At 36.8% G+C, this 27,275-nt stretch overlaps 1 protein-coding gene across 1 annotated transcript in view; it reads right to left on the bottom strand.

The window, feature by feature from the left end:
* ALDH1A1 (aldehyde dehydrogenase 1 family member A1) overlaps positions 1-27,275 on the bottom strand; it is a 55,543-nt gene that overhangs the window by 2,877 nt on the left and 25,391 nt on the right. The window contains exons 6-12 of the mRNA XM_058565301.1: positions 25,716-25,844; positions 24,256-24,369; positions 19,434-19,536; positions 17,720-17,904; positions 12,918-13,082; positions 6,380-6,537; positions 2,433-2,507 (exon numbers count right to left, since the gene is read on the bottom strand). Coding sequence (XP_058421284.1) covers positions 2,433-2,507; positions 6,380-6,537; positions 12,918-13,082; positions 17,720-17,904; positions 19,434-19,536; positions 24,256-24,369; positions 25,716-25,844 — 929 coding nt within the window. The remainder of the gene's footprint in view (positions 1-2,432; positions 2,508-6,379; positions 6,538-12,917; positions 13,083-17,719; positions 17,905-19,433; positions 19,537-24,255; positions 24,370-25,715; positions 25,845-27,275) is intronic.

Raw genomic sequence — 27,275 nt, 5'->3', positions numbered from 1 at the left:
GCAAATGACTTGATTAAATTTGCCAAATTTGGTTTCAGATAGACATGAACACTAGCACCTTCACTTGGAATTTTTGAAGTAAAAAATTACAGTGTAACGTTTTCCTTTGTATTTTAGAGAAGGGAATTATCTATACCAACATTCCAGATTTTTAGGAAATTATTGATGATTGATTCCTGTTTTTCATCCTTCTCTTATTTGATTTCCTTTGCCTCAAACTTAAAGTTTGACCAAATCATCTTCAACAAAACTGACATATTTGGTCTACTTTAGTTATTCCGTTCTCTTTTCATTATTTCATCTTCAACATTCCTAGGGAAATGTGTTAGATAGCTGGGCCAGCAATGAACTAACTGTCCTTCAGAATAATCTAACCTTTGCTATAGCTTTTTATACAAAGTAATTAGTTCTGCCAAGGGACTCTCCAATACTGGATATTATAAAGAAACGGAATTTCTGAAAGGCAGAAACCATTTGTTGAGTCCTTACTTTGTGACTGTTACAATGCTAAGGAATGAACATGCAGTATGTCATTTCTGTCTTATACCCATTTTAAATAGGAGGAAATATAGGCTCAAAAATTATACAACTCGAGTGAGGCTGCATGGCTAGCAAGCAGTGGAGTCAGGATTCAAATGCAGGCTGGTTAGTCTCCAATTACGTTTTCTCTACAACGCCTTGCAGTTTTTATGGGTTTATCTTTTGCCATTCTCCACCTTCCCAACAACATTCTAAAGATATCCAGGGCTTTTCACTTCTTCACTAATAAAATGTAAGCCAATTTTCTTAAATTCAAGACTTCTTAATCTGTATCCTATTTAACTCTGAAATCATACTTCCCATCCCCATAAATCTCCAGCAACCAACCAAATTCACTAGGCTCTCAATGTGCCACATGTAATATTCTGTTCAAGAATGCCCTCTTCTCTACTTACTGCCATCCTACACCGGTTTCATGCCCTAGATCAAGTCTTATCTTTTCTGTGAGGTCTTTTCGCATTCTATCAAGTGCCAGTAAGTTTTTATCCACTGAATTCCCACTGTGGTTACAATCATAGAATCTAAACCATGGAAAGGAGCTCATAGACCTTCTACTTCCTTCTCCACTCCTATCCCCACCCACAAATATCTGACAGATGAGAGTTAGAGAGATGCCATAAATGTTATACTCTGGTGGTACCCAGATTTTCTGTCCTCCAATACTGTGCTCCATCCTTTAACTGCTTCTCTACCTCTGTGAAGTATGGACGCCCAGTCTATTACTATTTATTTCATGGTATGTGTAGGTTATTTTGCACTATATATCTTTTTACATATTCCTTCTGCCACCACAATTATACAAAAGATGGGACATGTTATTAAGTTTCTGGGGCTCCTAGGATCTGATATACATTGCAAGTATTTAATGAATGTATATTGAGAAGGAGGATGGATCATGTATCATTCCACGTTTTCATTGGCTCTCCAAAGATAGCTGCTTTCGTTGTAATTTTGCTTATTTATTTAAATGACAAAGTACGTGGCTATTTAATGTATCCATGACCTTTAGAAACAGACTTGTTTTAACTTGCTATTTATAAAGTGGGCAGTTTTACTATGTTTGGTTACATAAGATTTGAATATGATGTGTCTTTTTTCTTTATGACTTTTAAAATTTATTGATAAATATAAGAAAATTTTAAGAAATAAAATGGGTAAAATTGCTTGAACGAAATTAAGCAAAGATATTGCCACTACTTTCTGTGTGTATATTTGCATGTGCACATTAGAAAAAAGTCTGGATAGCTTGGTTTCAAAAGCAACTGCAGGCTCATAAATGCATTTTTATATATATTCTCAATTTAGTCATGACTATTAAACATGTTTTCCTCAGTCAGATTTCCCTTTCAGTTTAGATTTTAGTGCCAAAAATAACTCATTCAGGTAGTTTAAAATTTTGGAACCTACATCAATAATATTTCAACAAATTAGAATCATTCCTCTTACACTGAAAAATTTTTTGAGATAAAGTCACCTGATTTACTTATTTGAGAGGTAGATTCAAATAACTAGAGTGTTCTTATATTTGCACACCTCTTCAAGTCACCAATTTGTAGTTTCGACGTCCTTTGTGGAAATGTTTCTCAAATAGATTACCATCATATATACAGCAAGCAAGGCTAAAAGTAGGCAACATTTCAATAACCAATGTAAAGTGCTTAGTATGGTCCCTTATGAATAGTAGGAGCTGAATAAGTTATATTTCCCTTCTGCCATCACCTCTTTGGACTTATGGGGTAAATCCAGCATTTAAAAAGCTATTTGGCAGTATGAATCTCCAGGAAAGGACAGAGGCAAGTTTTAATTCGGATAGCGACTATGAATTAATTCCTTGAGAGTGACAACCATTTTAATCAAGATGAGAATTAATCTTAATAGAAAGCGATTCTTACAGTTCTCGCCCATTTCCAGACATCTTGAATCCACCAAAGGGGCACTGGGGAGACACCATGCTATAGCAATTCACCCTGAAAAGAAAAGGAGTACATTATAGATCATACTTAACTTATAAAATAACTCCTAAATTTGGAATTTTAGAAAGTCAGAGAGCTCTTTAAGAACTCCATTAATTTCAATATAACATACTCATTATGATAAAAAAGTAACACTGTAAATTAGATTGCAGAAGTAGAAGTGTATGTATATATACTGCCTAGAAACAAATAGAATGGTACAGCTCTGTGTGTGAATAGCCATTTTGGAAGTACATCACGTCCCTCAGAAGTTGTAGTTTGAATTACGAAAGATAGAATAGCTAATTGCCATAGGAGGAAGGATATGGTTTGCTAGAGACTGGAGTTTGTTAGCTGGGTGTTCTTTACTGCCTATATTCAACAAACTTTGTAATTTTCTTGAGGGTTGTGCACTTAACAGGCTAGAATCCATTTTCTTTCACAATTGTAATATGTGTCATATTACTCAGTTCACTTTTTTCCATTAATTTTTCAATAAATTGCTTAAACTGAGGCTTTGGCAGGAGTTGGATTTCATGATTAATTTGTTCATTCCTTGCCATATTTCTGAACAAATATAATTACAAAAACATGAATAATTAGAATTAAAGAAAAAATTATGATAAAAAATCAAGACAAGAGGGAAAAGTTAGAATGCAGTTATGCAGGACATGAACAATTTGTGGTAGTTTTAAATTTCCTGGTGGACAAAGCGAACAGCAAGCGCTAACTACCTACATGATTCTCATTATACATAAGAGGAAGAAAAGTTATTTAAAGGAGAAGCAATGTCCTTTAAAAATATTTTTCCCTTCTTTTTCATGCTATTATAATAGGTGAACAATATTATGACTTACACATAAATTGTATTATGCTTGGAAGAGTTTGGTTATTAATTTGATACTGAGATAATATTCAGACATCTTCTCAGTTGCAGTATTTACTACCCCAGTTCCCAGAGTTCTGTATTCTCGTTGGACCACAGAGTTCTTATCTAGTCTCTCCCCCAGAGGATAGTTTCTTAAATAGATTTACACCTTCAGAAGACAACTTGTCTCCACTTTGTTTAACTGCCGTTTAAACTACAGAATCAGATCCCTACTCTGAAATTATGGGTAAAATCCCAGCAACTCTGGAATTGAAAAGTTATCCTGAAAACACCAAGTGGCGACCATGTCTGCGACAACGATAGAACATTATTATGTTCTAGAACATATAGCAATAAGAATATGGTTGCCTCTGTTTTAATAGCATAGAAATTCCTGACTGGGGATTCCCACACCACTGGGTGGAATGATGTCATAACAAGTGTCTTAATCATGCAGGCATAGAACATTCTGTTCCTCCAAAGTTAAAACGCTGAAACTTATATTTGTTGAAAAGAGCAGAAAATGAGTTTGCTCTTTTGACTTTACACTGGAAATGAAACTATTTTAGGATAAGTAAACAGAGAACTGAGAAATATTCAGTTACAGAAAATCATAAGTTCAAAATGATCAGCCTTGCCAATTAATTCTCCTTCCATGATCCTTTCTAGATGTAAAGAAGGGAGATTGCTATGCCCACAAATCCTGGCTCTGCCGCTTAGTACCTGGTGGTATCGGGAAAGTTATCTAGTCTCTCTAAGCATGTTTCCTCCTCCGTAAAATGCGAGTGTTAATATTTAACGGGGTTGTTTCAAGGCATAAGTAAGATAATGTATAGAATGTGCTTCTTATAGTGTGTGGTACATAATAAGTCTTTAGTAAATGGAGAAAATATACATACGTGCAATAGTAACGCAGAATTTTATTAATTTTACCATTGGAAAATTCTACAGTAATGACTAGCCATACTGATTATTTAAGAAGAACTCACTCACTTTTATTTAAGAATCTCTGAAAGAAAACGTCCCATTATAGAAAGAACCAGGTTTTTGAGCAGTGGTCTTCAGTCTTGGTTGCACACTAGAATCACGTGGGAGGTTTGAAAAATACTCTTTAAATAAAAGATCCACGCCCAGACTCAGTCACAGAGATTGGTATAATTGGTGGGTTTGATGTATACCCTCTCCCACCTCAAGTCAGTTTAGATAAGTTGAAAGCTCCCCAGACGACTCTAATGTACAGCCGGGGCTGAGAATCACTGCTTTAGAGTCTGAAACGGGTCTGAATCTCAGCTGTCATTTATTGTGTGACCTTGATCAATTATGTAACCTTGCTAAGCTTCCTTTGTTTTTTTTTGTGAGGAAGATTGGCCATGAGCTAACATCTGTGCCTGTCTTCCTCTATTTTGTATATGGGACACTGCCACAGCATGGCCTGATGAGCGGTGCATAGGTCCACGCCTGGGATCTGAACCTGTGATCCCCGGGGTGCCGAAGCAGAGTGTGTGAACTTAACCACTGTGCTACTGGGCAGGCCCCTAAGCTTCCATTTTTTCATTGGTAAATTTGACATAACAATTAAGCAGTTGTTGTAAAGTAAAATAAGATAACATAAAGAATGCAGTGCAGTGACCGGCCCAGTGGAGTAGTGGTTAAGTTCAGACATTCCACTTCAGTGGCCCAGGGTTCTCAGGTTTGGACCCCGGGCACAGATCTATGTACCACTTATCAAGCCATGCTGTGGCAGGCATCCCACATATAAAGTAGAGGAAGATGGGCACGAATGTTAGCCCAAGACCAATCTTCCTCAGCAAAAAAAAAAAAAAGAGAGAGAGAGAAGGATTGGCAAAAGATGTTAGCTCAGAGCTAATCTTCCTCACACACACACAAAAAGAATTCAGTGCAGTGCCTAGCATAGAGTACACAGTAACTAAATGATGACTTTTCCTTTTGTTAGGAAAAACAATTCTAGCACTATCAAGAAGGGCAAGGGTTGCCTGGCTGTCTCTTAAGCATAAATACCTTTCAATGTCTAACAGATTTTTAACTGGGGTAGGTGTGACATTACCCAGAAGGAAAATTATCTTGGAGTGTTGCCAAGACTGAGGGGACAAAGTGAGATTTGACAGGACCAAAATTACCAACAAAACAGTCCAGGGACTGAGGGCTGGGCAGAGAATACAACAGCTTGAGGGACGTTATATCCTCTAAAGTATAAAAATCAGAAACGTAAACCAGGTCAAAAATGAGAGGGACACGCTCCTCAAAATTCAATATGTTCTTCCAGATTAAGACCTTCAGACATCTCGAATAATCCAGCAGTAAGAAGCTGAAGTAAGAATTCAATGTTTGCATACATCAGGGCACCAAATAAATATTGTCTTCTTATCTAATTAACTTGATTGAAACAGAATTTTTATCTCCTTTGTGTATAGCATATTACCAAGTGCCTAGAAACTAATTAGTAACATACATATATTTTTTAACAGTTTTTTTTTTTGAGGAAGAATGGCCCTGTGCTAACATCTGTTGCCAATCTTCCTCTTCTTTCTTTTTTCTCCCCAAAGCCCCAGTACCTGGTTGTGTATCATAGTTGTAGAGTTGTAGCTCTTCTTTGTGGGATGCCACCTCAGCATGGCTTGATGAGCCATGCATAGGTCCGCACCCAGGATCCGAACTGGCGCCCAACCGGCGAACCCCAGGCTGCCAAAGTGGAATGAGCGAACTTAACCGCTACGCCACCAGGCTGGCCCCAGTAACACTTATATTGTATTACCCAAACATCATTAAAATATTTTGAGCAAGCAATTTCAGGAAGCCAGATAGAGTTAAAAAAAGATACCCTTCTAAAGTTCTTCAAATATAGCAAGTTTTTTTTTGGTTTGTTTTGTTTTTTTAAGGCAGCAACTGCTTTTCCAGCAGGCCATGTGATTCCAAATGAAAAACTGAAGTCTGAAAAGGTTCAAATTAACCTATTGATGTGGTTAACATTGAAAAGGCGATAGTCATAGGTTTGACTTACCACACTGTCCCGGACTGCAGAGCGGAGGAGACTGTGATGGCTTTATCAAGGTCTTTGGTAAAGACTCCTGCTGATAAGCCATAGAGAGTATTGTTGGCTCTCTTGATCACGTCATCTATAGATTTAAACTTCATGATTTGCTGCACTGGTCCAAATATCTACACCAGAAGAAATGAATGAAATTAATCAAAGTAATAGGTTAAAACTAAATATTTTAGGGGCCGGCCCGGTGGCGCAAGCGGTTAGGTGCGCGCGCTCCGCTGCGGCGGCCCGGGGTTCGCTGGCCCGGATCCCGGGCGCGCACCGACGCACTGCTTGGTGAGCCATGCTGTGGCGGCGTCCCATATAAAGTGGAGGAAGATAGGCACAGATGTTAGCCCAGGGCCGTCTTCCTCAGCAAAAAAAGAGGAGAATTGGCGGATGTTAGCTCAGGGCTGATCTCCTCACAAAAAAAAAAAAAAAAAAAAACTAAATATTTTAAATGATACTGTAGTTTTTTCCCCTACAAACTAACCTAAATTGATTAAGATTTCGCTTCTCATCTCAAACCTTTGTGTAAGAATCAAACTGGCAACTGCAGGAATGGTAGGCTAAGACAGGTAGTGGTCATGTGTAAATTCTCTTTGGAACCAGATAGGAGACAAATCAATAAGGTGATATTCACTTTCTAGAACTGGAATTAGGCTTCCAAGAACTTAAAGATTGTGCATGAAATCATTAACCTCAGAGTTTCTTTTCCATTTAGGAACATTTTAAATTTTCTTCCTTGTTTTCCTCATCTTCCAAGTCTCTACATAAACAGTAAACCCAAGAATGCAAAGCCTGATCTACTGGATAAATGAGTAGGCAATGACTGATAATAACAATTATGTTTTAAATATCAGTGTACCATCCATTAAAATATCAACTATTCTACTGGACTTAGATCTTTTCATAATCAGCCAAGGTAGGTGGAACTACATGAATTTTTGTTCAGATTCTACTCTTCAGCCAAATCTTATGCACTTCACATATACCAAAGATTCACTACTGCAAGAGCTTAAATCTTCAACCACCCTGCATTAACCAAAGCATGACTTCATTGGCAATGACGATAATCACAGGACAGAAAACAAAAATCACAATGTGCTCAATTCCAGCCTAAACCACTCCTTTGCTTTTGCTAGACTCACTAGTTAGTGCAGCCCAGACTCAACTCACCCTGTATCTCATTTCCAGATGGGAGAAAAACAACTGGATTTTCTCTTAAAAACCAAGCTGCTACATTATTTTTCCATAAAATACGTATTAAAATTAAATGAAAGAGGGGCTCCTCTGATTGTTATCAGAATTTTCTGGGAAACGTAAATGAGGGGAGGCAAAAATTAGAAAAGATGAATAGTTTTCTGGTGTTCATCACTGATCTAAGTATTGGAGGGGGACGGCTACCATTCAATAGAGGCTGAATGTAAACCCTAAGGTTGTAAATCTAATCTTGATATCATAATTCGGGAACCGGATATACAACCGCTTTCATAACGAATGTGTTAAAGTCTTACATAATTTTAATTGAACACAGCACATGGCTTCAGGCTCCTACTTTGAAGAAGCACACAAGCTGTTCTACTATGTATATTATAGGAACATAATGAATGTTTCCTTGATTGAAGATTGTTTTCTCTAGTCCTTTCTATCTGATATTGACCAAGATATACAAGAACAACAGCTCTAATAGACAAGTATTTGTTAATAAATGCAAAAGTTACAATTCAGTTGAGGGCTGAATCAATGTGGAGAAGCTATGTTTGATCATTCATATGCATTTGATTTTTTGTATTTCCATTTATTTCGTGTTTGCAAATCTGATTCTGCACTTTTCCCCTGGTTTGATGATGTTTTTGAGGTAAAGAAAATAACCCTCCCAGATTCTTTATCACATCATAGACATGAAATACAAGCTTATTGAATGAAAGGATTATGCTACAATACATCTGAGTTATCAGTGCCATCTTATTGTCGTGTACTGTGTAACACTTTCATAGCCCATAGCCAATGAACCTGTCTCTGTATTTATTAAAAGACTTCAGTGCCCATGGGGTACATTATTTGCAATTCCTAAATGCAGATTAGCCTGTCCTAGTTACATGTCATATGTCTGGATAACATTCTTCTTGATGTTAATTAGTTTGTGCTCACCAAATATTTAACTGCAATATATTTGTCTAGAAAGATTAGGAAGTGCAATAGCTAAAAAATATAGAACCAAGAGCATATGGAGGGTGAAGAGTAATGTAGGGGATGAATGTAATTTTCAAATATAGGGATGGTTTTTAGGTGGAAAAAAGCCACAGGGCAGATATGGGACCAGCACCTAGAACATAAGAGCAGGGATTCCTAGGCAACCGAAGGTAGAACTTTCTAATGCTTAACATTATCCAAACATGAAAATGCCTAAGAAATAGTGAGTTACCTATTGCTGATGTTATTTAAAAAGACACTGGCTGGCCATTGGTCAGGAGCAAACTGATGGACGTAATGGAGATCAGAGAGGCTGTCTTAAGTGATTCTTCTAGATTTATGAAACTGTCTGTAATTTTGTAACAGCAGCAAGTCACCTAAGCCCTTTGGATCTCAATGATCTCATCTATAAACTTGACTTTTGGTTTGAGTTATCCATAATGTTCTTTTTAGCACTAACACTCTATCATCTCTTAACAGAATGGTTCCCACATGTTCCATGGGATTCTACAATGTTAGGTTATGGTGGGATTGAATGAAGAATGAAGTTAATATGAACAACACTTGGTCAAGTAGAGAGAGTGGGGAATGGTAGTCATGAGAATTAGGCTGTCCTCTCAAGCTGCCTTTCACTAGCCATGTGACCTAATCTTTTAATTCTTTGGGCCATAGGTTTCTCATCTACTATTTAGGATGATAACAAGAATATTTCTAAATCATAGTCGGCTCTGTGACTCCAAGGAGAACTCAAGTTACAGAGAAGTTCAAAAAAGCTTGACTTATATTCACAAGGGTAATAAAACACATATAACATGTAGGAGATCAGAACAACTACCATGTCTTTATTTAGGAAAATTCTTGGATCAGAATATTATGCTTAATTTTATTCAGTTGCCAAACTTTAAAATGCAACATAGAAATTATAGACTTTATTCTGAGATTTTCATTAGAAAAATAATACCACCCCAACTATGTAAAAATAATAAAAGAGAGTATTTGGTTGTCTCTGGGAAGAAAAGACTAGAGGCTTTCTTCTAATATTGGAGAGATTTCACAAAAAGAAAAGAATATAATACTACTACTCTTGTGGGGCTGTTGTGAGAATTAAATGAGAATATTTAATATTTATATTAAATATTTTATATTTATTTATATAATATGTTATATAGTATAAAGATATATATTTATAGATGATATGCAATAAACTTTATATAAATGAATACAAATTTTATAAATATAAATCTATATTAAATATATAAATAAAATATATATCTTTATTATATTTCATGTAAATATGTTTATATTTTATACTGACTATTTATAAAGCACTTAGCACTCTATCTGGCACATAGTGAGCAAGGCCTAAATGGTTTTTACTATCAATAAGAACAATCAAACAAAACTACAAACCAATATCCCTCAAGCCACAGTCTAATATCAACTGTGGCAAACATTCCTAAGAAATATTAGCAAATGGTATTCAGCAACACCTACAAAGAATTATACACCATCACCAAGTGAGGTTCGTTCTAGAGATGCAAGCCTGGTTTATTAGTAAAAAATCAATCAGTGTGATACATTACATTAATAGAAGGAAGGAAAAATACCACAAAATCACCTCAATTGATGCAGAAAAAGCATTTGACAAAATCCAACTCCCTTTCCCCCTCAACAAATTAGGAATAGAAAGGCACTTCCTAAACCCAATTAAGGGCATTTATGAAAATCTCACAGCTAATATCATATTCAATGGTAAAGACTGAATGTTCTCCCCCTAAGACAGGAAACAAAGCAAAGATGTCCACTCTTACTACTCTTATTCAACACGGTGCTGGAATTCTAGCAAGTGAATAAGGCAAGTAAAACAAATAAAAGGCGTACGAATTAGAAAGGAGGAAATAAAACTGCTCCTATTAGTAGATGATGATTGTCTACGTAGAAATTCTCACGGAAACTCCAAAAACCTACTAGAATGAGTGAGTTCAGTGAAATGACAGGATACAAGTAAATATACAAAAATCAATTGTATTTGTACATAGTAGCAATGAACATGTGCACACTGAAATTAGAAATGCTATTTATAATTGCTCCAAAAAAATACTTAGGTATAAATCTAATAAAATATATTAGAAAAACTACAAATTTGTAGTTTCATATACAAACTACATTTGTATATGAAAACTACAAAATGCTATGAAAGAGATTAAAGACATAAATAAATGAAGAAACCTACCGTGTTCAATGACTGGAAGATTCAATATAATTAATATGTTAATTCTCCCCAAATTTATACACATATTTAACACAATTCCTCTCAAAATTACAGCAAGTTTTATATATATATGTATGGACAAGGTTATTCTAAACTGGACGTGAAAAAGCAAAGGTCCTAGGATAGCTAAAATAATTTTGAAAAAGAAGAATAAAGTGGGAGGACTCAGTCTTCCCAATTTCAAGATTTATTATATAGCTATCATAATCAAGAGAGTATTGCCAGAGAAATAGACATATAGATCAACGGAACAGAACAGGGAACTCAGAAGTTGACACACATGAACATGCACAACTGAATTTTGACAAAGTTGCGAAAGTAAAGGAATGGAAGAAAAATCACCTTCTCAACAAATGATGCTGGAACAATTGGACATCCATAGGCAAAAGAAACAAAAACAAAACAACAACCTTGACTTAAGTTTCACACCTTATATAAAAATTAACCTGAAATGGATCACATACTTAAATGTAAAACATAGACTATAAAACTTTTAGAAAAAATAAAAACACACAGGAAAAAGTCTTTTGGATCTAGGAGTAGGCAAAGAGTTCACAGAGTTGACAACAAAAATACTATCCATAAAAGGAAAAGTGAATAAATTGGACTTCCTAAAAATTAATAACTTTTGTTCTGAGAAAGACCCTTTTAAGATGATGCAATGACAAGCTATAGACTGGGAGAAAATATTTGCAAACCACATATCCAACAAAAGACTAACATCTAGAATATAAAAAGAACTCTCAAAACTCAACAGTGAAAAGCAAATAATCCAATTAGAACGTAGGCAAAAGACACCAGGAGACATTTCATCAAGGAAGATATCAGATGGCAAATAAGCAAACAAGGAAAAGATGTTCAACGTCATTAGCCATCAAGGAAATGCAAATTTCAACCACAATGAACTATCACTACACATCTATCAGAATGGCTAAAATAAAAACTAGTCACAACACCAAACATTAGCAAGGATGCAAAGCAACTGGATCACTCATACATTGTTAATGGGAATGTGAAATTTTTCAGCCACTCTGGAAAAAGGTTTGGCAGTTTCTTAAAAAAGTCATCTATCATATGACCCAGCAATTGTACTCCTGGGCATTCATCCCAGAGAAATGAAGACTTACGTTCACAAAAAAACCTGTATACCAATATTTTTAGCAGCATTATTCATAGTAGCCCCAAACTGGGAAAAATCCAGAAGTTCTTCAATGTGTAAATGATTTAAAAAACTGTGGTACCTCCACACTATGGAATACTACTCAGCAATAAAAAGGAACAAACTATCCTTACATGTGACAACCTAGATAAATCTATGGAGAATTATGCCGAGTGAAAAAAAGCCAATCCCAAAAGGTTACATGAATTATGATTTCACTTATTTAACATTCTTGAAATGATAAAATTGTAGAAATGGAGAACAGATTAGTGGTTAAGGGCAAGCCAAGGCTGGGTAGGAGGGACATGGACTTGGCTTTCAAAAGGAAACATTAGGGATTCATGTGGTGATGAAATGTTCTGTGTCTTGACTGCATCAGTGTCAACATTCTTGCTGTGATGTTATACTTTAGTTTTGCAAGATGTTACCATCGAAAGAAACTAGGTAAAAAGTACGTGGGATTTTTCTGTATTACTTCTCACAACAGCAATTATCTCAAAATAAGTTTAACAACAACAACAACAAAAAACCTTGCATATCACTTTATCTTTTTCCAATTTTTTTCAAATATATTATTTCCAAAGGAGAAAAAGCAACAATGAAAACGGAATTTTCTTTTCCATTACTTTAAATCTATGAAGGAAGCACCTAGAGATTGTTAAGCATCTTGACCTGTGTTTGGCTGAATATTCTCAGCCTGCCCAATGAATTCCTTGCTGTTTTTGATCTTGATCACAAATAACTTCAACCTTTATCAATAACAGAAATGAAGAGTAACATTTACTGAGAAAGATGTTCAAAGAACTGAGAATTTCAAAGAGACACTTTGTATACACACATGCGGACAAAAGATGGCAACAAAGGGAAGAGAACAGAATGAAACCATTTACCTCCTCTTTGGCAATGCGCATCTCATCTGTCACATTAGAGAAAACCGTGGGCTGGACAAAGTAGCCTTTATTTCCCCACGGACCTCCGCCACACTCCAATTTGGCTCCTTCCTTCTTCCCACTCTCAATGAGGTCAAGCACCTTTTCATATTGTTCCTTATCAATCTATTTGAAAAATACCACACGAAAAGGGAAAAAAATTAGCAACTTGTAAAGATAATACATTGCCCAGCCTGTTAAGAGGGCTTCAAAACGCTAGGATATTGTTATTAAGTCAAGTATTCAATCAAAACAGCCAAGAGAGGCTCAGATTATTTCTTTGGGTATATTTTATTCTCATGACTTTTCTGGAAAGAAACCTTGAAGATAGATATTTGTATTTGGTATTTGTTTTACAGTCATGTCAGGAAAGCATATGGGCACTGCAAACACATGTCAACCTTTTCACACAGCTGTCATTTATTTACACTGGAAGAAATGCCTGTTAGTAATCAAACACACTTACCTGGAAACTATAGTTCTAAACGAAATTTTAAAAAGTGAAAGGAGAACTTCGATACTGGGTTTGATTAAATATGACAACAGGAAAGCAGAAGCTTTGGGACTTGAGGAAGACTCCTAGACCTCTGTTTGGTTCTCCTCACTCCTGACCGTCCCCTCTGGCCAGATCTACACTGACCACAGCTTGGTCATCCCCCCATTTCAGGTCCCTCTGGGGCAGTCCAGTAGGTCTGGTTCCAATTTCTGGCCTATCTCAATATTTACCATCCTGTTTCATTAAATGGCCCATGTCTAAATATACAACAAGAATTATAGAACTTGCATAGTTTGTTAAACAATACTCGTATAAGGAAAAAAAAAAATAAGTCCAGAGTTCTGGCTGGGAACACCAGGACCACACACCTCTCCTCCATGCACTGGAATCGGGGCTACCTATCGCTTCAGTACCTGTTTCGGGAGGTTGCAAGATTGGGTGACTCTTGGATTCCAAATCACTGGTGAAGACTTCTTGTCTCTCTCAGGTGTGGCTGAGGTTAAGTTTTAAAGGGAAGACATCAGAGATCCAGGAGTTAAGGTGGAGGCCTCTGGCCAGTTCAACCTGTCTCTTCTCACCACTTAAAAAGTGTTGTTTTTTATCTTCTTTGACTCTGCAATCTCCCCCACATTCCAAGGCCCAGAAAAAAGTTTCATAAACTTCTTACTGCTCACAGCCCAGTTCCCATATCCAGTTAGACTAAGTGCTATTTGAAACCAGAAACCATTTTCTAAAATTTGGCACAATATTTGCTACAGTATTGCTCAATGCTCCTCAGCGCACAATGTTTAATTGAATATTCCAAAAAGATAATGTTCCTTTATTTCCAGCAGATTAAGAAAGTTATAGTGTTGGTTTAATAAGAAGACATATTTAAATGACTGCATAATATTTAACAGAACCAGACTAAGGGGTGGTGGTAGGGAGCTGTACCTGGTTAAGATATTCCAGTTTGTCAGTAAATAGGCAAGGATCTATGCATTTCCACACGTAGCTTCTCTGGCCTATTCCAAGATATCAATCTGCCTATGCCCTCAAAAATGATGATTTTCTTTTTAGTTTTAATTTCAAGATGTGTTTCCCAAGTCATAACTTTTCCCTGCCCGTAACCAGAGTGGATACTTGGTGATAATCCGATCCCTGCTGATGCACTGGGAGACAGAGGCTGAAAGGATTTGTTTGCTGGAAAACTTAGATGATCACTAACTTCTAAAAATTCAGGACTTTGTATTTTAATGTCTTGCTACTGACAATGTGGTCCTACAACCAGCAGCTCCAGCATTACCTAGTGGAAAATGCTCTTCTCAGGCCCCATTCCAGAACTACTGCGTCAGAATTTGCATTTTTAACAAGATCCTCGGGTGATTCAAATGCACAGGAAAGATTGTGAACATTGCGTCTAGGGTTTAGGATTAATAACAGAAATTTTCAGTTATGCTTAAGGACCTATTCAGTTTGGTCTGGCTAATTTTGATTCACCATAAATGCAAACTTTCTTTAGAAAGTTTCAGATTGACCATATCTGAACTTGGTCTTCCTTTCGGCCCTGAGGAACTTCTCTCTAATGCTAAGACGTAGCAGGGGCTCTTTACTGCATGATGGGCCATTAGCTCATGGGCTAGTCTATGAAATGTAATAGGGCGTAATGTATACTCTCCAAGTATACATTTTGATGTGTTTGAATATGCAAAACCTTTGATTCCTTAGGGTTGATCGGTTGAAAAAGAAGATAAATTGACAAATGACACTGACATCTTTCAAATTATTTGGAAATCACAGATCAACAAGAGCAGATATATGAAGTTATTGATCTGTGACGATAATTGTCACCATAGGTATAAATGGAAGCATGCCATTTTTGTTTATTTAACAGGAATTTGAGCACTTACTGTGAAGCAGGCACTCAGATAGAAGCTTTATGTAGATTATCCCATTTCACTGCACAATGACCCCTCAAAATTAATATTACTACCCCCCATTTTACAGATGACAAAACATAGCCTCAGGGAGCTTAGATTTTAAATCCAGCCTCTAACACAAAAGCCCATCTCTCTGCACTAGGACAAGATGCAACTCTGCTGATAATGCTAGTACATTTTATGTGGATGTCATCACTTCTTTTTCAAATGAAAATATCTGATTTTTCCAAGTTTTTAAGGAAAATGCACATCTCGGTCTATGAAATCAAATTGGAACAGCACTTTACCAATGAAGAATTCATTTATATATATTATATATTTATGTATGTATATATACATATAAAAGCTTAGTGAATGACTGTCTCTTTCCATAGGCTCTTTTATAACACATGGGTATTTTTAAAGGTAAAGAAGCCTCAAGGGCTTTTCAGTCTTTTACTTCTCCAAGTCTCAAGATATCTACTTATTCTACTTATTCAGTGCAATTTCTGTGATAAAAGTCTGTTCATTTACAGAGATTAAAGTCTTACAGTAAGCAGTTAGATCACTGGATTATTTACTTAAGACTCCCATGAATAGGAATTTTCTTCAAGTCTATTTTAACTTTCTTCTCTTAGAAATAATGGATATTCTAGTTCAATTTTTGAGGCTGTGATTGAATTGTGCATATCCTCTAATGAGAGAAAGTATTGTCCAACAATGTTTAATATGAAGTATCTGAGATACTGTCTTCTCTTCCCTTCTCTTCCCCTCTTCCCCTCTCTTCTTCAGATATATATTTATATCTATCTATCTATCTATCTATCTATCTATCTATCTATCTATCTAATGGGAAAAGTGTTTTACTTTCATATTGATAGATAGATATTTAGCGAGAGAAATAATCACAACTGAAAACTTTGAATCCCATGCTTTTTTAGAACGGGAGACCAAGTCAAAACTGAATTTAATGTATGTCTTGGCATCCATTTGAAAAGTTACCAGATATGATCAAAATTAGCAACTACTTCTACGTACTCAATAAACTCAAAGATAAATACAAAATATAATGGGATTAGGCTAAAATAACTTATTAATTCATCTGCCAGTTAAGTTATTTTAGAGCTTTTATGTTTCAATATTTTGAATTGCCTAAGTCCTAAGATTTTCCTATTTGGATATCTTGGCGTGAGCAGGATGATCTAAGACAGCCTTTTAACTTATCTAGACTGTAAACTCCATGAGGTCAGACAGCATATCCTCCTCGTTCATTTTGGCATTGCCAGGTACCTATCCCAGGGGTTAGCTGTTTATAATGTTCAATAAATTTTGGTTAATCAAATTTAATTTTGGCTTAGGGAATAAGTCGAGAATAGTGTTTGTTTCAAATCAACAAGATGGAACAGTGTATAATTTTTAGTGTGAAAGAATAAAGCCTCTAAGCTTTGTGTCTAGACTCTAGAGCGGGATTTCTCAACAACAGCCCTATTGGCCTTTTGAGCCAGATAATTCTTTGCTGTGGGGCTCTCCTGTGCATTCTAAGATGTTTAGCAGCATCCCTGGCCTCTACCCACTAGATAGCAGTAGCACGACCCCCTCCCCCACTCATGGCAACCAAAGATGTCTTGGACATTGCCACATGTCCTCTTTTGGATGGGGTGCAACATTGTCCCCAGTTGAGAACCACTGCTCTAGATCAAGATCTGAAAGGAGAGGAGTAAATTTAGAACGAAAGTCCACGAGCTTGAATAACAGACAATGAACAGAGAAGTTTTTGCATAAGGGAGAGAGGCACTCTTATTGATAGTAGTTCTAAGCAGACAGAAGAAAACGGGAACCCTAGGGAATAATTGGGTTTTAAATACTAAAATGAGAAGTTTGCCCCAAATTCAGGAACTTGGGACCTTTTAGGACAGTCATATTACTGTTAGGTCAGAGCAACTGAAGACTTTGGAGAGAATTTAGAGGCAGGCTAGCTGGCTATTCCTGTGAGATGGAAGATGAGACAAAGGATTGATTCTGAGGAATAAATGATGGGATTGCATAAGAACTTCCAAGTGGATAGCGAACTGTATACAGAAATCAAGAGGTGTACAGATTGAGGAAAACAAATTTATAGCATTTGTTATTTTTCCTCACATCCGTAATTCCCAAGTTTCCAGCCATGAAAGCAGGGCAACACAATAACAGGATGCTTTCTTTACCATTGAGAGTTAGATTCCTTGTTTTTTTAATCACCAAACTGATACAGTATTCTCACCTAGGAAGATCCATGGATGGGAAATAATCTTATTTAATAAGAACCAGGCCTAAAGAGGATACTTTATTCTTGTGCCCTGTGAATGCTATTCTGTCTATTGTGTACTCACCTGAGGGCCTTGATTGACTCCTGGGGTCAGAGGATTTCCAAGAACATACTTTTTAGCCCTCTCAACACTCCTTCGAACAAACTCATCGTAAATTGATTCTTCCACAAAAAGCCGGGATGCAGCTACACAACATTGGCCTTGGTGGTAGAATAACCCTATGTGCGCAAATTCGACGGCATTGTCCACTGCAAAGAAGACGTTCCCATTAAAGAAGAGATATTTTATAAAGATTATATACTCTTATACATATTTCTCAGAGGCAATATGGTGGTATAGAAAAATCATGAGTTGTGTAGTCAGACCTAGTTTCAATATATCCCACTTCCTGTCAGCCAGTGACAAATTAATCTTTCTGATCCTTTATTTGCTACGGAAATAAATAATACTTTAATGTGGGCCTTACCAAGAATGTGGAAAGTGTTGTAAGGTCAAATCTCATTGAAAAGAATTTTTACAAAGATCTCCACTTATAATTAGTTAGATGACTATGAATATTTCTTTCTGGTCTCAGATTTTAAATAAATAACAAAGAAAATATGAAATATCTATAATATTAAATATTTCAAAACATGCTTAGAGACCCTGATTAATAGGAAAAGTAATATTTCTGAAAACAAAAAACAAAACAAAAAAACCCCTAATATTCAGAATTTCTCACTCACCTTACAACCCTATTCTAGGAAGGACATTTTCCAAATCTATCTAAAGTGTGCTATATTATTTTATGTATGCCTATAAACTCTCTTTATCTGTTTATTTGAGACGGTAGAATGGGCTTTAAAAAGAAGAAATAGGTTGCTTCATTAGTAGATCCAAACAACTATAAGAAAGTTTTCTTTGTATTTTAATTTTCTAAATGCTGAGGATTTAATTCCACATTATAGCGATTAGATATTGTTATCTTTACTTTGTGAGCTAATCACATCTGCTGAGGTTGTAGTGGAGGTAGTTTACAGAAAGATTTGCTAAACTCAGGAATCTTGTCATGTTTGTGGAATATATAATAAGATAGTATGCTCTAAAAAACTTCCATTGAGATCATAATATCGACATAGGCCAATTCCACGAGCCATTTGTTTTTATAGCCTTGTACTGATAACGCAGCTGTTAAAGAAAGAGTTAGATGAACGTTTGACCATCTATTTCTGCTAATTGACTCCAATTTTGGAAATAATTGTGAAATTCTACTTGATAATACAATCACAATGAATAAGATATTGTGTAGTGGAGTCACATCATAATTATAGATTTAATATATATAAATTCAATTGCACTTGTTAGGGGCGTTAAAACCTAAATAGTAGGTTTCATTTTCTTCTGGCCATTTCGTTTACTGAGTGTATGACCCAGAGTGAAGGGAAACAGCAAATGTGAAACTGCTCTCTCTCCAGTGGGTCTCAGTCCAACATGTCTGAGAGTATCTCACCATGCTTAATATGATGCTAATATTTAAAGATATGGAGTTGAAAAAATATATATTATGGCCCCTAAATGCCGTACCAAACCAGAAAGAAATAGTATCTATGTTAGATTTATCTAGGTGTTATAACTTTAGGATGGTTAAAGAGATTTTCAAGAGTAATTTTGGACTCTGGTTAATGCCTTACACTTTGACGTTAGAAGCAAACTCTTTTGTAAACTTCAAGTTCACTGTAAGGCATGATCAGATGCCAAAAAAGAAGGGTGAAGAGTTAACAAATTGGCTTATACTCACAGTCAGCGTCAGCGAACACAATGCAAGGGCTCTTTCCACCCAGCTCCAGGGTCACCCTCTTCAGATTGCTTTTCCCAGCAGCTTCTTTGATAATTTTGCCAACCTGAAATGGAGCATTACAAAGAAGGCTTCATCTGCTCTCACGAAGGCAGGTTTATTTCGCATGTTAAATTTATATGATGTTTGTGCCATAGATCAGTTTCATTAGGGAAAAACATTCAATAGCGTTTTTCAAGACTTGGCACCTTCAGATCAAAGGCTCCTCCATCCAAGCATAAACATGTGATGAATCAGGAAAACACTCATGAGAACAGAGATATAGAACATGATAACTGATCTTGATATACAAGGCTAGACTGGAGGTTATTTTTCATTTTAATCAGAGCTTCATCTTTCTACTGATTGATCTAACATATCATGATCCAACTATAACAGTTCTTTGACTTTTCATCCCTCTTCTGAGATCCAGCAAACTCTGTCCAGACAAACTGGCATATTCACCACCCCCTGAATTTCATCCCTCTCTCTTCCTCATTATATGCCCACTGACCTGGGCTGCCTCCAATCCTACCCTTCCTAGGGGTCCCGCTCACGTCTTAGCTTCTCTTTGAAGCAAGCCTTCTCTGATGACTCTAGGGGGAGATGACCATTGCTTCCTCTGACCTCCCATAGAACCTTCATGAGGACTTGTTCAGCATCCTCCTTGGATTGTATTATTTGTATACATATCAATGTTCCAAACAGATGTCACCTCCTTGGTAGCAGTGACAATGTCCTACCACTGCATGCCTCTTCTCAGCACTGTCTATCACAGTGGGCTCACTTAACAGTTGATTGACTGACAGATCTCTCTCTCTCTCTCTCCCCCTCTCTTTATCTCTCTCTTTCTCCCTCTTACTCCCTCTCTTTCTTTCTCTCCCTCCACACCTTTGAACAGTGGAGTCAGAAGAAAGAAATTGGATCTGTGCTCTGAGCTGCTACTTCATTTAGCTGGAATCCTATTGTTCTAGTTTCTTCTTTAATGCTGGTTGCCTCTCTTCAGAGAAAGACATTGTTTTCCTCTTTTTTTTCCTTTGTGGAACACTTCCCATCAAGATTATTTTCTGTAGCTGTTTTTGTTTTTCCATCTCTAAAACCTGGACTGTTGATTTCTTTTTTATTGCTTTTATTGAAGTCTTAACGACTAAAGTGATCTTTGCTTTCCTTTTTAAAAGATGATTCATTTTATCTTGCTTCTTTTATTCTCTGCATTTCTTTTTCTACTTGACACATTAGATTTTAATAAAAAGTTTCTGTCTCAACTTAACAAAAGATAAGTAGATGCTTCCTGAGTGTATGTTTAAGTTTTATGTGGGTACTGAATTGACTGCTACTGTGCATTACAGGGTAGAGTATTAATTATTCTGCTAATGTTTTCATTTATTTAAAGATTTCATGCCCTAAATCAAACTCTTAATTGTAGGTTAATAAAAGTAAACTAAAAGTGGACTTGTAGTGGGGAAAGGCTGTCTGAAATTTCTCTTATATCCCATTTTCCTTCCACAACATACTTCTATGACTGCTGTCAAAAACTGAATTTTCATTTAAGATGATTAAAGAATTTTCTGTTTCCTAGATAATATTGTTTGCCTTTCCCCCACTGAATTCTCTAAATTCTCTTTGCATTTTTTTTAAATTTTATTTTCTGTTCCTTTTTCTAACTTAGAAATATTTACTAGAAAAATTTTATTCAAGTTGATAATTTTTGTCTTGGGGAAGGGAGTAAGATCAGAGGCATTTTTCTACAAGCTACGGATGTCAAAAGAACTAGCCTGAGGAACGGTCAGAAGTATGAATGAGGGAGAAAGATTACACTTCTGCTTAGAGCAAGTTCAGATGGCAAATAAAAGATTGCCTTGAGTTTTCCCAAAAGTCTAGCTAAAGCCAAAACAAGGAAACATCAATTTTTGCCCTATGATTTTGTTCCCTTACTTGGAAAAAAGTAAAAGTTCATCATTTTTCCCAAAAAAGATTTGCAATGAAGAAAAAATAACTATTAAGACTATGGTAAACAGTTATGTTCCCTGATATCGTGGTATTGCCACGTGGGGCAGAGCAGCAAATGCTCATGAAATGTTTTAACATTATATCCTGCACAATGTGGGTAGGATTCTGTTTTAAATGAACCTACTGGGACATTAAAATTCTTAGAATGAGGGTCATTGCTACAACAACCACAAAACATGTAACCCATTGTTTGCTTCTTTCATGGCACTTGGCAAGTTCTCTACTATCTGCCAACCAACAAACCTGAAGCTAAAAGACAGCCAAGAAAGACTGATTTTTCTGTGTAGCTTTTAAAATCATCTTAGTCACACTTAATTCTGTAATACTTATTCAGAAGTACTTACTGTACTGGTTTTGGGAGACAACAGTGAATAAGACGGTCTTTGAGGATAGTCAACAAGGGAGAGAGACACATGACAAAGCAATGGTCATGCACTACCAGAATTATATATCATGGATAATGGAAACACAGATGTGGAGTTTTTAAGTTCAGGGTGATCCTGAGACTGTGGAGAAAGGCAGAGAGGTAGCATATGGTGGGAGCCATGCTGTAGTAGGTGTGGCCACACATGAGCAAAAGCCCGAAGGAAGGAAAGATACGTGGAATAATCAGGAAGTGATGAGGAAGAGATGAAGAAATATTATATGGAGAGGGGACCTCTTCTTTTACACCTTTTGAATTAGTGTGAAAAATCAAAGAATTGGGGAAGGAATGGGAAAATGGAAATGAGTACAGAGCACACATAACCATCATACCATTTATTGTATACTCAGTAGGGTGCTAAATGTTTTACTACTCGTTAGCTCATTCAATTTTATTGTGTACAACTCAACAAAGTAGATATTATTATTCCTTTTTACGAATGAAGAAACTCAAATTTAGCAAGGATACTTAACTTTTGGAAGACATACTGCTAGGAGGGATAGAGTCAGAATTTGAACCCAGATTTTTCCTAGACTTCTAATCTGAAAGTTTTTTTTGGGGGGGGTCAAAGGTACAGTGCCCTCAAAATGCTATAGGGGGTCAGGGATGAGCCAAGACCAACAGGCAGTGCTGCTGGAGATGGGATCAGGCAGCAGTAGCCCCTGGGCCAGGGAGAAGCGAGTAGGAGTGGGATTTAGAGCAACAGCTGGAGTCCCTATTGCTGAAGGTCTAGAATGCCAATTTGAGGAATTTGTATCTTCCTGCCTCTGCCTCCTCTGCTATGATTTCAACCTGTGAGTTCACCATTTTTTAATTTATTGCCTTGTCTTGAACATTCCCAGTCATTTTGTCAACAGAATCCCGAATGGGAGATTGGCTTTCCCCTACCTCAGTTAGGGGTCTGCAGAATGCAAACTTTTCCTGTTCCATGTATGTAAAAAACATGAAAAACTAAATATTTATTTATCTAATTTAAAAAAGATCAAGAAAAATAAAGTTTAATTTTCTACTGTTTTAGTTCTCTATGTGAATATTTCTTTACGTGGAGTGGCTAATTAGGAGTATAAAATAATCAAATTAGCCTTTCCTCACTATCTAGAACATTCTTCTTGCTTCTCAATCTCTCAGGAGTTAAAAAAGTAACCATTCGAGGCTGGCCCGGTGGCGCAGCGGTTAAGTGCATGCACTCCGCTTCGGTGGCCCAGGGTTCGCAGGTTCGGATCCCGGGTGCACACTGACGCACCGCTTGTCAAGCCATAATATGGCGGCGTCCCATATAAAGTAGAGGCAGATGGGCATGGATGTTAGCCCAGGGCCAATCTTCCTCAGCAAAAAAAAAAGAGGAGGATTGGCACTGGATGTTGGCTCAGGGCTGATCTTCCTCACACACACACAAAAAAGTAACCATTCATCCAAATCCAGAACAGGTTCTAGCACCCACGTAGATATTATTATTCCCTCCTGTGGACGCCCTTACAGTACTTCTTACACATCTTAGCATCTTATCACAATCTGCCTCGTTTCTTATTTGTGTCAGCAGCTTCATAAAAAGGGTTTGTTCTCACTCTTCTTCCTCTATACTGTAAACCAGTAAGAGCATTATAGGCATTATATTTTGCACTGAACATCTAACAATGTCATATAATCTAATAGAATGACTCAAGAATTTTTTTGCTTGGTATGGTATGATTTCACCACATTCTTTTGCTTGAAATAGAAAATCATCTCAATAGATGGGAATCCATTCTCCCAAACTCTACCCTGCAGACTGCTCTCTCTCTCCTGCCTCTCCTCACAGTGCCCATGGCTGGGGCCCTGTTCTTTAGTCTTCTGGAAAGCCAAGCTGGAGCCAGAGAGGCAGAAAAGGTAGGCTGGGCCAGCAGTAATATCCAGGGACGCTGAGCTGCTGGCTCCCTTTCAGAATGTCCGGGGAAGAGAGAGCCCCAAGTAAGGAGCTAAGGGTGAGGCTCTGCTATTGATTTTCATAATCTACAGGATAAAATTACATTCATTCACACAAATCACTGTAGCCTAATTTATAGTTTCTATCATAAATCTTACTAATCACATGACAAGGTCTAATCGGCCACATTTCTCGTCCCGGAAAGTATAGTGAACACACTAAAAAACCGTTTACTCCAGCTCTTCTGAGGTTGTAACAGGTTTTCATTTCATCGCAGCTACATCTGCTTATGTTCTATAAACATGTTAGAGGCTAGAATAAAGAACAAATCATTAAAAAGAACTTTTGTTTTAAAGAAATGTCAGCTTAAACACAGTTAACATAAAACATACTTCTGACAGCTGGAGATGCAGACATTCTTAACTACTGGCTTGAATAAATGATGTTACCTCTGTGGATCCTGTGAAGGCCACTTTGTCTACATCCATGTGAGAAGAAATGGCTGCCCCTGCAGTAGGCCCATAACCAGGGACAATATTCACAACTCCAGGAGGAAACCCTGCCTAAAAGATAAAAAGTAAAAAAGTTATGATAGACTTGAGAATTTAATTCTATGAAAAAAGAGAAGAGTATGGGATCAAAGCTGCCTCTTTTTGCTAACCTTATGGGTTTCTCTACCAAGAAAAATTCACTTAAGTGGTTTTATTATTTCTTTTCTTAGCCCACTTAAAATAACCTCAAGGGTTGCATTATTGAGGGCCATTTCTCCTCAGGCTAAGTCCATGTTTGACTTTTATGGATCATTGCTCCAATGATGGCCATCTCAAATTTCATAATAGTAACTCAGAAAGATAGTAGGTATAAAAGTGTTTGGTAAAGTACTCACAGAGAAGGAAAGCAGTGTGTTTATTATCCCATCAGCAAAAATAAGAAGCTAAAGAGATCTCACACTTTTAGTTTCTAGCTGTTGATTGCTCAGGGCATACCATGTGGGTTGCAAATTTCCATTGGCATTACTTAATCGGTAAAATGTTAGGTAAGTACAGTCATCCCATTTATTGCTAACCTTCACAGAACGGATTTCATTGCTAGGTAAAGAATTACCGGGTAGAAAACAGTGTAGCAACTGAGATGGGCACATTAAAATTTCATGTTATTTGCACCAAAATGCCTCATTTGGACATCTCTTTTGCCTTTTTTTAATTTGAAGTCAAGCATATTTTAAGATATGGGTTCAGATTTCCTAAATTTAAGTTTCTAGTGACTAAAGCTTGTTTCTTAAGCTTTGACAAGCTATGAAAGACAAAGGACAATAAATTGTTTGCAAGAAAAAAGATGTTACAATCTGGATTGATGAAAATAAATTTCCTATGCTCTTTTGCCAGTTTTTGAGCAAGAAGGTAAATGCAGAGGAAACCATAATAGAAAAGAGAATATAAACATATCCTTTCACTTGTAGGTGTGTTTAAAAATATTGCTCAATATTACCAGCAAGTATATGGGTGCAGAGGCCTCCAACCTTCAGACGGACTAGTTTAAACAAATTTGCAGAACTTCCAGGCCATGAGTGGCAGATATAAACCAAATTACATTTCAACATTTGAAAGAAAGCTATATCAATGTCAACATGAATTTGCATTCATGAAAGTTTGGCAAAAGAAACAAAAAAGTGATCATAAGCTGACTGTCTGACATGAAGCCTTTGAGTCTGGCTTCCTGACTCCATTTCGGCGGCAGTTCATTGGGTTGACTGCCAGAAATTCCAGCCGGCAGCCACACTAAATGCGTCCGCACCACTGGACAGGAGCTACTGAGAGAGAATGTAGTTTACAGTAGCGCCAAATGAGGTCTTCCTACTGTAAAATGGGACTCCTGAGTTCTTGTGCATACTTTGATTTAGGAAACTTACCTCTTTTATTAAAGATGCCACATGAAGGGCAGTGAGAGGAGTCTGCTCTGCCGGCTTGACAACCACTGTGTTTCCGCAGCTAAGAGCAGGCCCTATCTTCCAAATGAGCATGACCAACGGGAAATTCCACTAGAAAGCAATATAACAATAGAGTCTTTGTACTGCTGAAAGTCACGTTCGCTAACCCAGCTTCTACATTGTATACTCCCTGTAGATGTTAAATTATAATTGTAGTTTTGTTTAATCATCTGGTGTATTTTAATCAAGTTCATTGCCAAAAGCAACTCAGAAATGCTAAAAAGCTCCAAATAAACTAGATACGGGAAGGGAGCAAGAGAGAGCCATAAAATTTTATCAGGTGCTGTTATTTTGAGGTCTTTTTCTACCACGAAAAAGAAATCACTGCATGGTTTAGGAACCAAGACTTACTATTAAACATATTGTAAGTTATCTGTAAGTGTTTAAAAAGTGTGATTATCTCTCCCTCCCTATAGATCATTTATTGTAACTGCTTACCCAAGAATAATATTTAGTAATGTTTATTTCTAAGACAGATATCTTGCTAACAACAAAGAAGTCTAGGCTCTGGAGGCTGAGAGCTTGGTTCACATCTTAGCTCAACCACTGACGAGCCATGTGAACTCAGACAAGTTCCATGATCTCTGTGCATGATTTCATCACCTATGGGGGCCAATAAAAGTCCTTTCTACTTTAGAAGGTTGTCCTGAGGATTCATCGAGAAAGTAGGCCAAATGCTTAGCAGAGTGACTGGTTCATCATAGGCATGCAGTAAATATTAGCTATTATTAGTATTCAGGACTGTATAGTTTTTGCAAATTTTATTGGTATTTTTGAACTAATGAGCAATTTCATTCAAAATGTTGCTGTGTATACATTTCAATCTCATTGAAGCAGGAGAGAAGTCATTGCCACTTCCTCATCGAAGAACTTCAGGACACTACCATCTTTTTATTTGGCCTTTTTGAATGTTAGTTAACGTGAAATCATTTAGATAGTCTTGTATTTGTTGGGCTTAAAAGAAAATCTCCATGATTCTGCTTAAAAATACTACCTTTCCGAAGAGGAATTTGAAGTATCAAAGCCTCTTATCTAAAGGTAGGATATATTCGTTACAGCGCTCCAATAGTTTCTTCCATTTTAATTAAAATGTTTCATTGGGGATTTGAACACTCTGGTTGCTACAATTCTCCATGATAAGAAATCCCAATGAGGAGATAGAAAGTGCTGGAGAGTGGTAGGTCATACAACATTTCACTAAAATGGTGTCCTCAGCAGATGTGCCAGCGATGACCATTGTGCTTTATACATGTAAAGCATGGGTCTTAAAAAGAGTATATAACACAACTTTTTAAAAACAAACCATAGAGTAAAAAGTAAAGATTTGTTAGTGCTATAATACTGAAACACACTCGAGAGAGGCCAGGATATACATAGGTTTCTGGACTACAATTCATATCCAAGGAGTTCAGTCACAGGGAGACCCAAGTTCAATAGTTACCATATTTGCTCCATACTGAGCAAATCCCCAAGCATCCATTT

This window comes from Diceros bicornis, chromosome 22 (genome assembly GCF_020826845.1).
Source record: "Diceros bicornis minor isolate mBicDic1 chromosome 22, mDicBic1.mat.cur, whole genome shotgun sequence".
In the NCBI taxonomy this organism is placed as follows: Eukaryota; Metazoa; Chordata; class Mammalia; order Perissodactyla; family Rhinocerotidae; genus Diceros; species Diceros bicornis.
The sequence above is the reverse complement of the archived record's forward strand: the minus strand, read 5'-3'. Positions and strand labels throughout refer to the sequence as shown.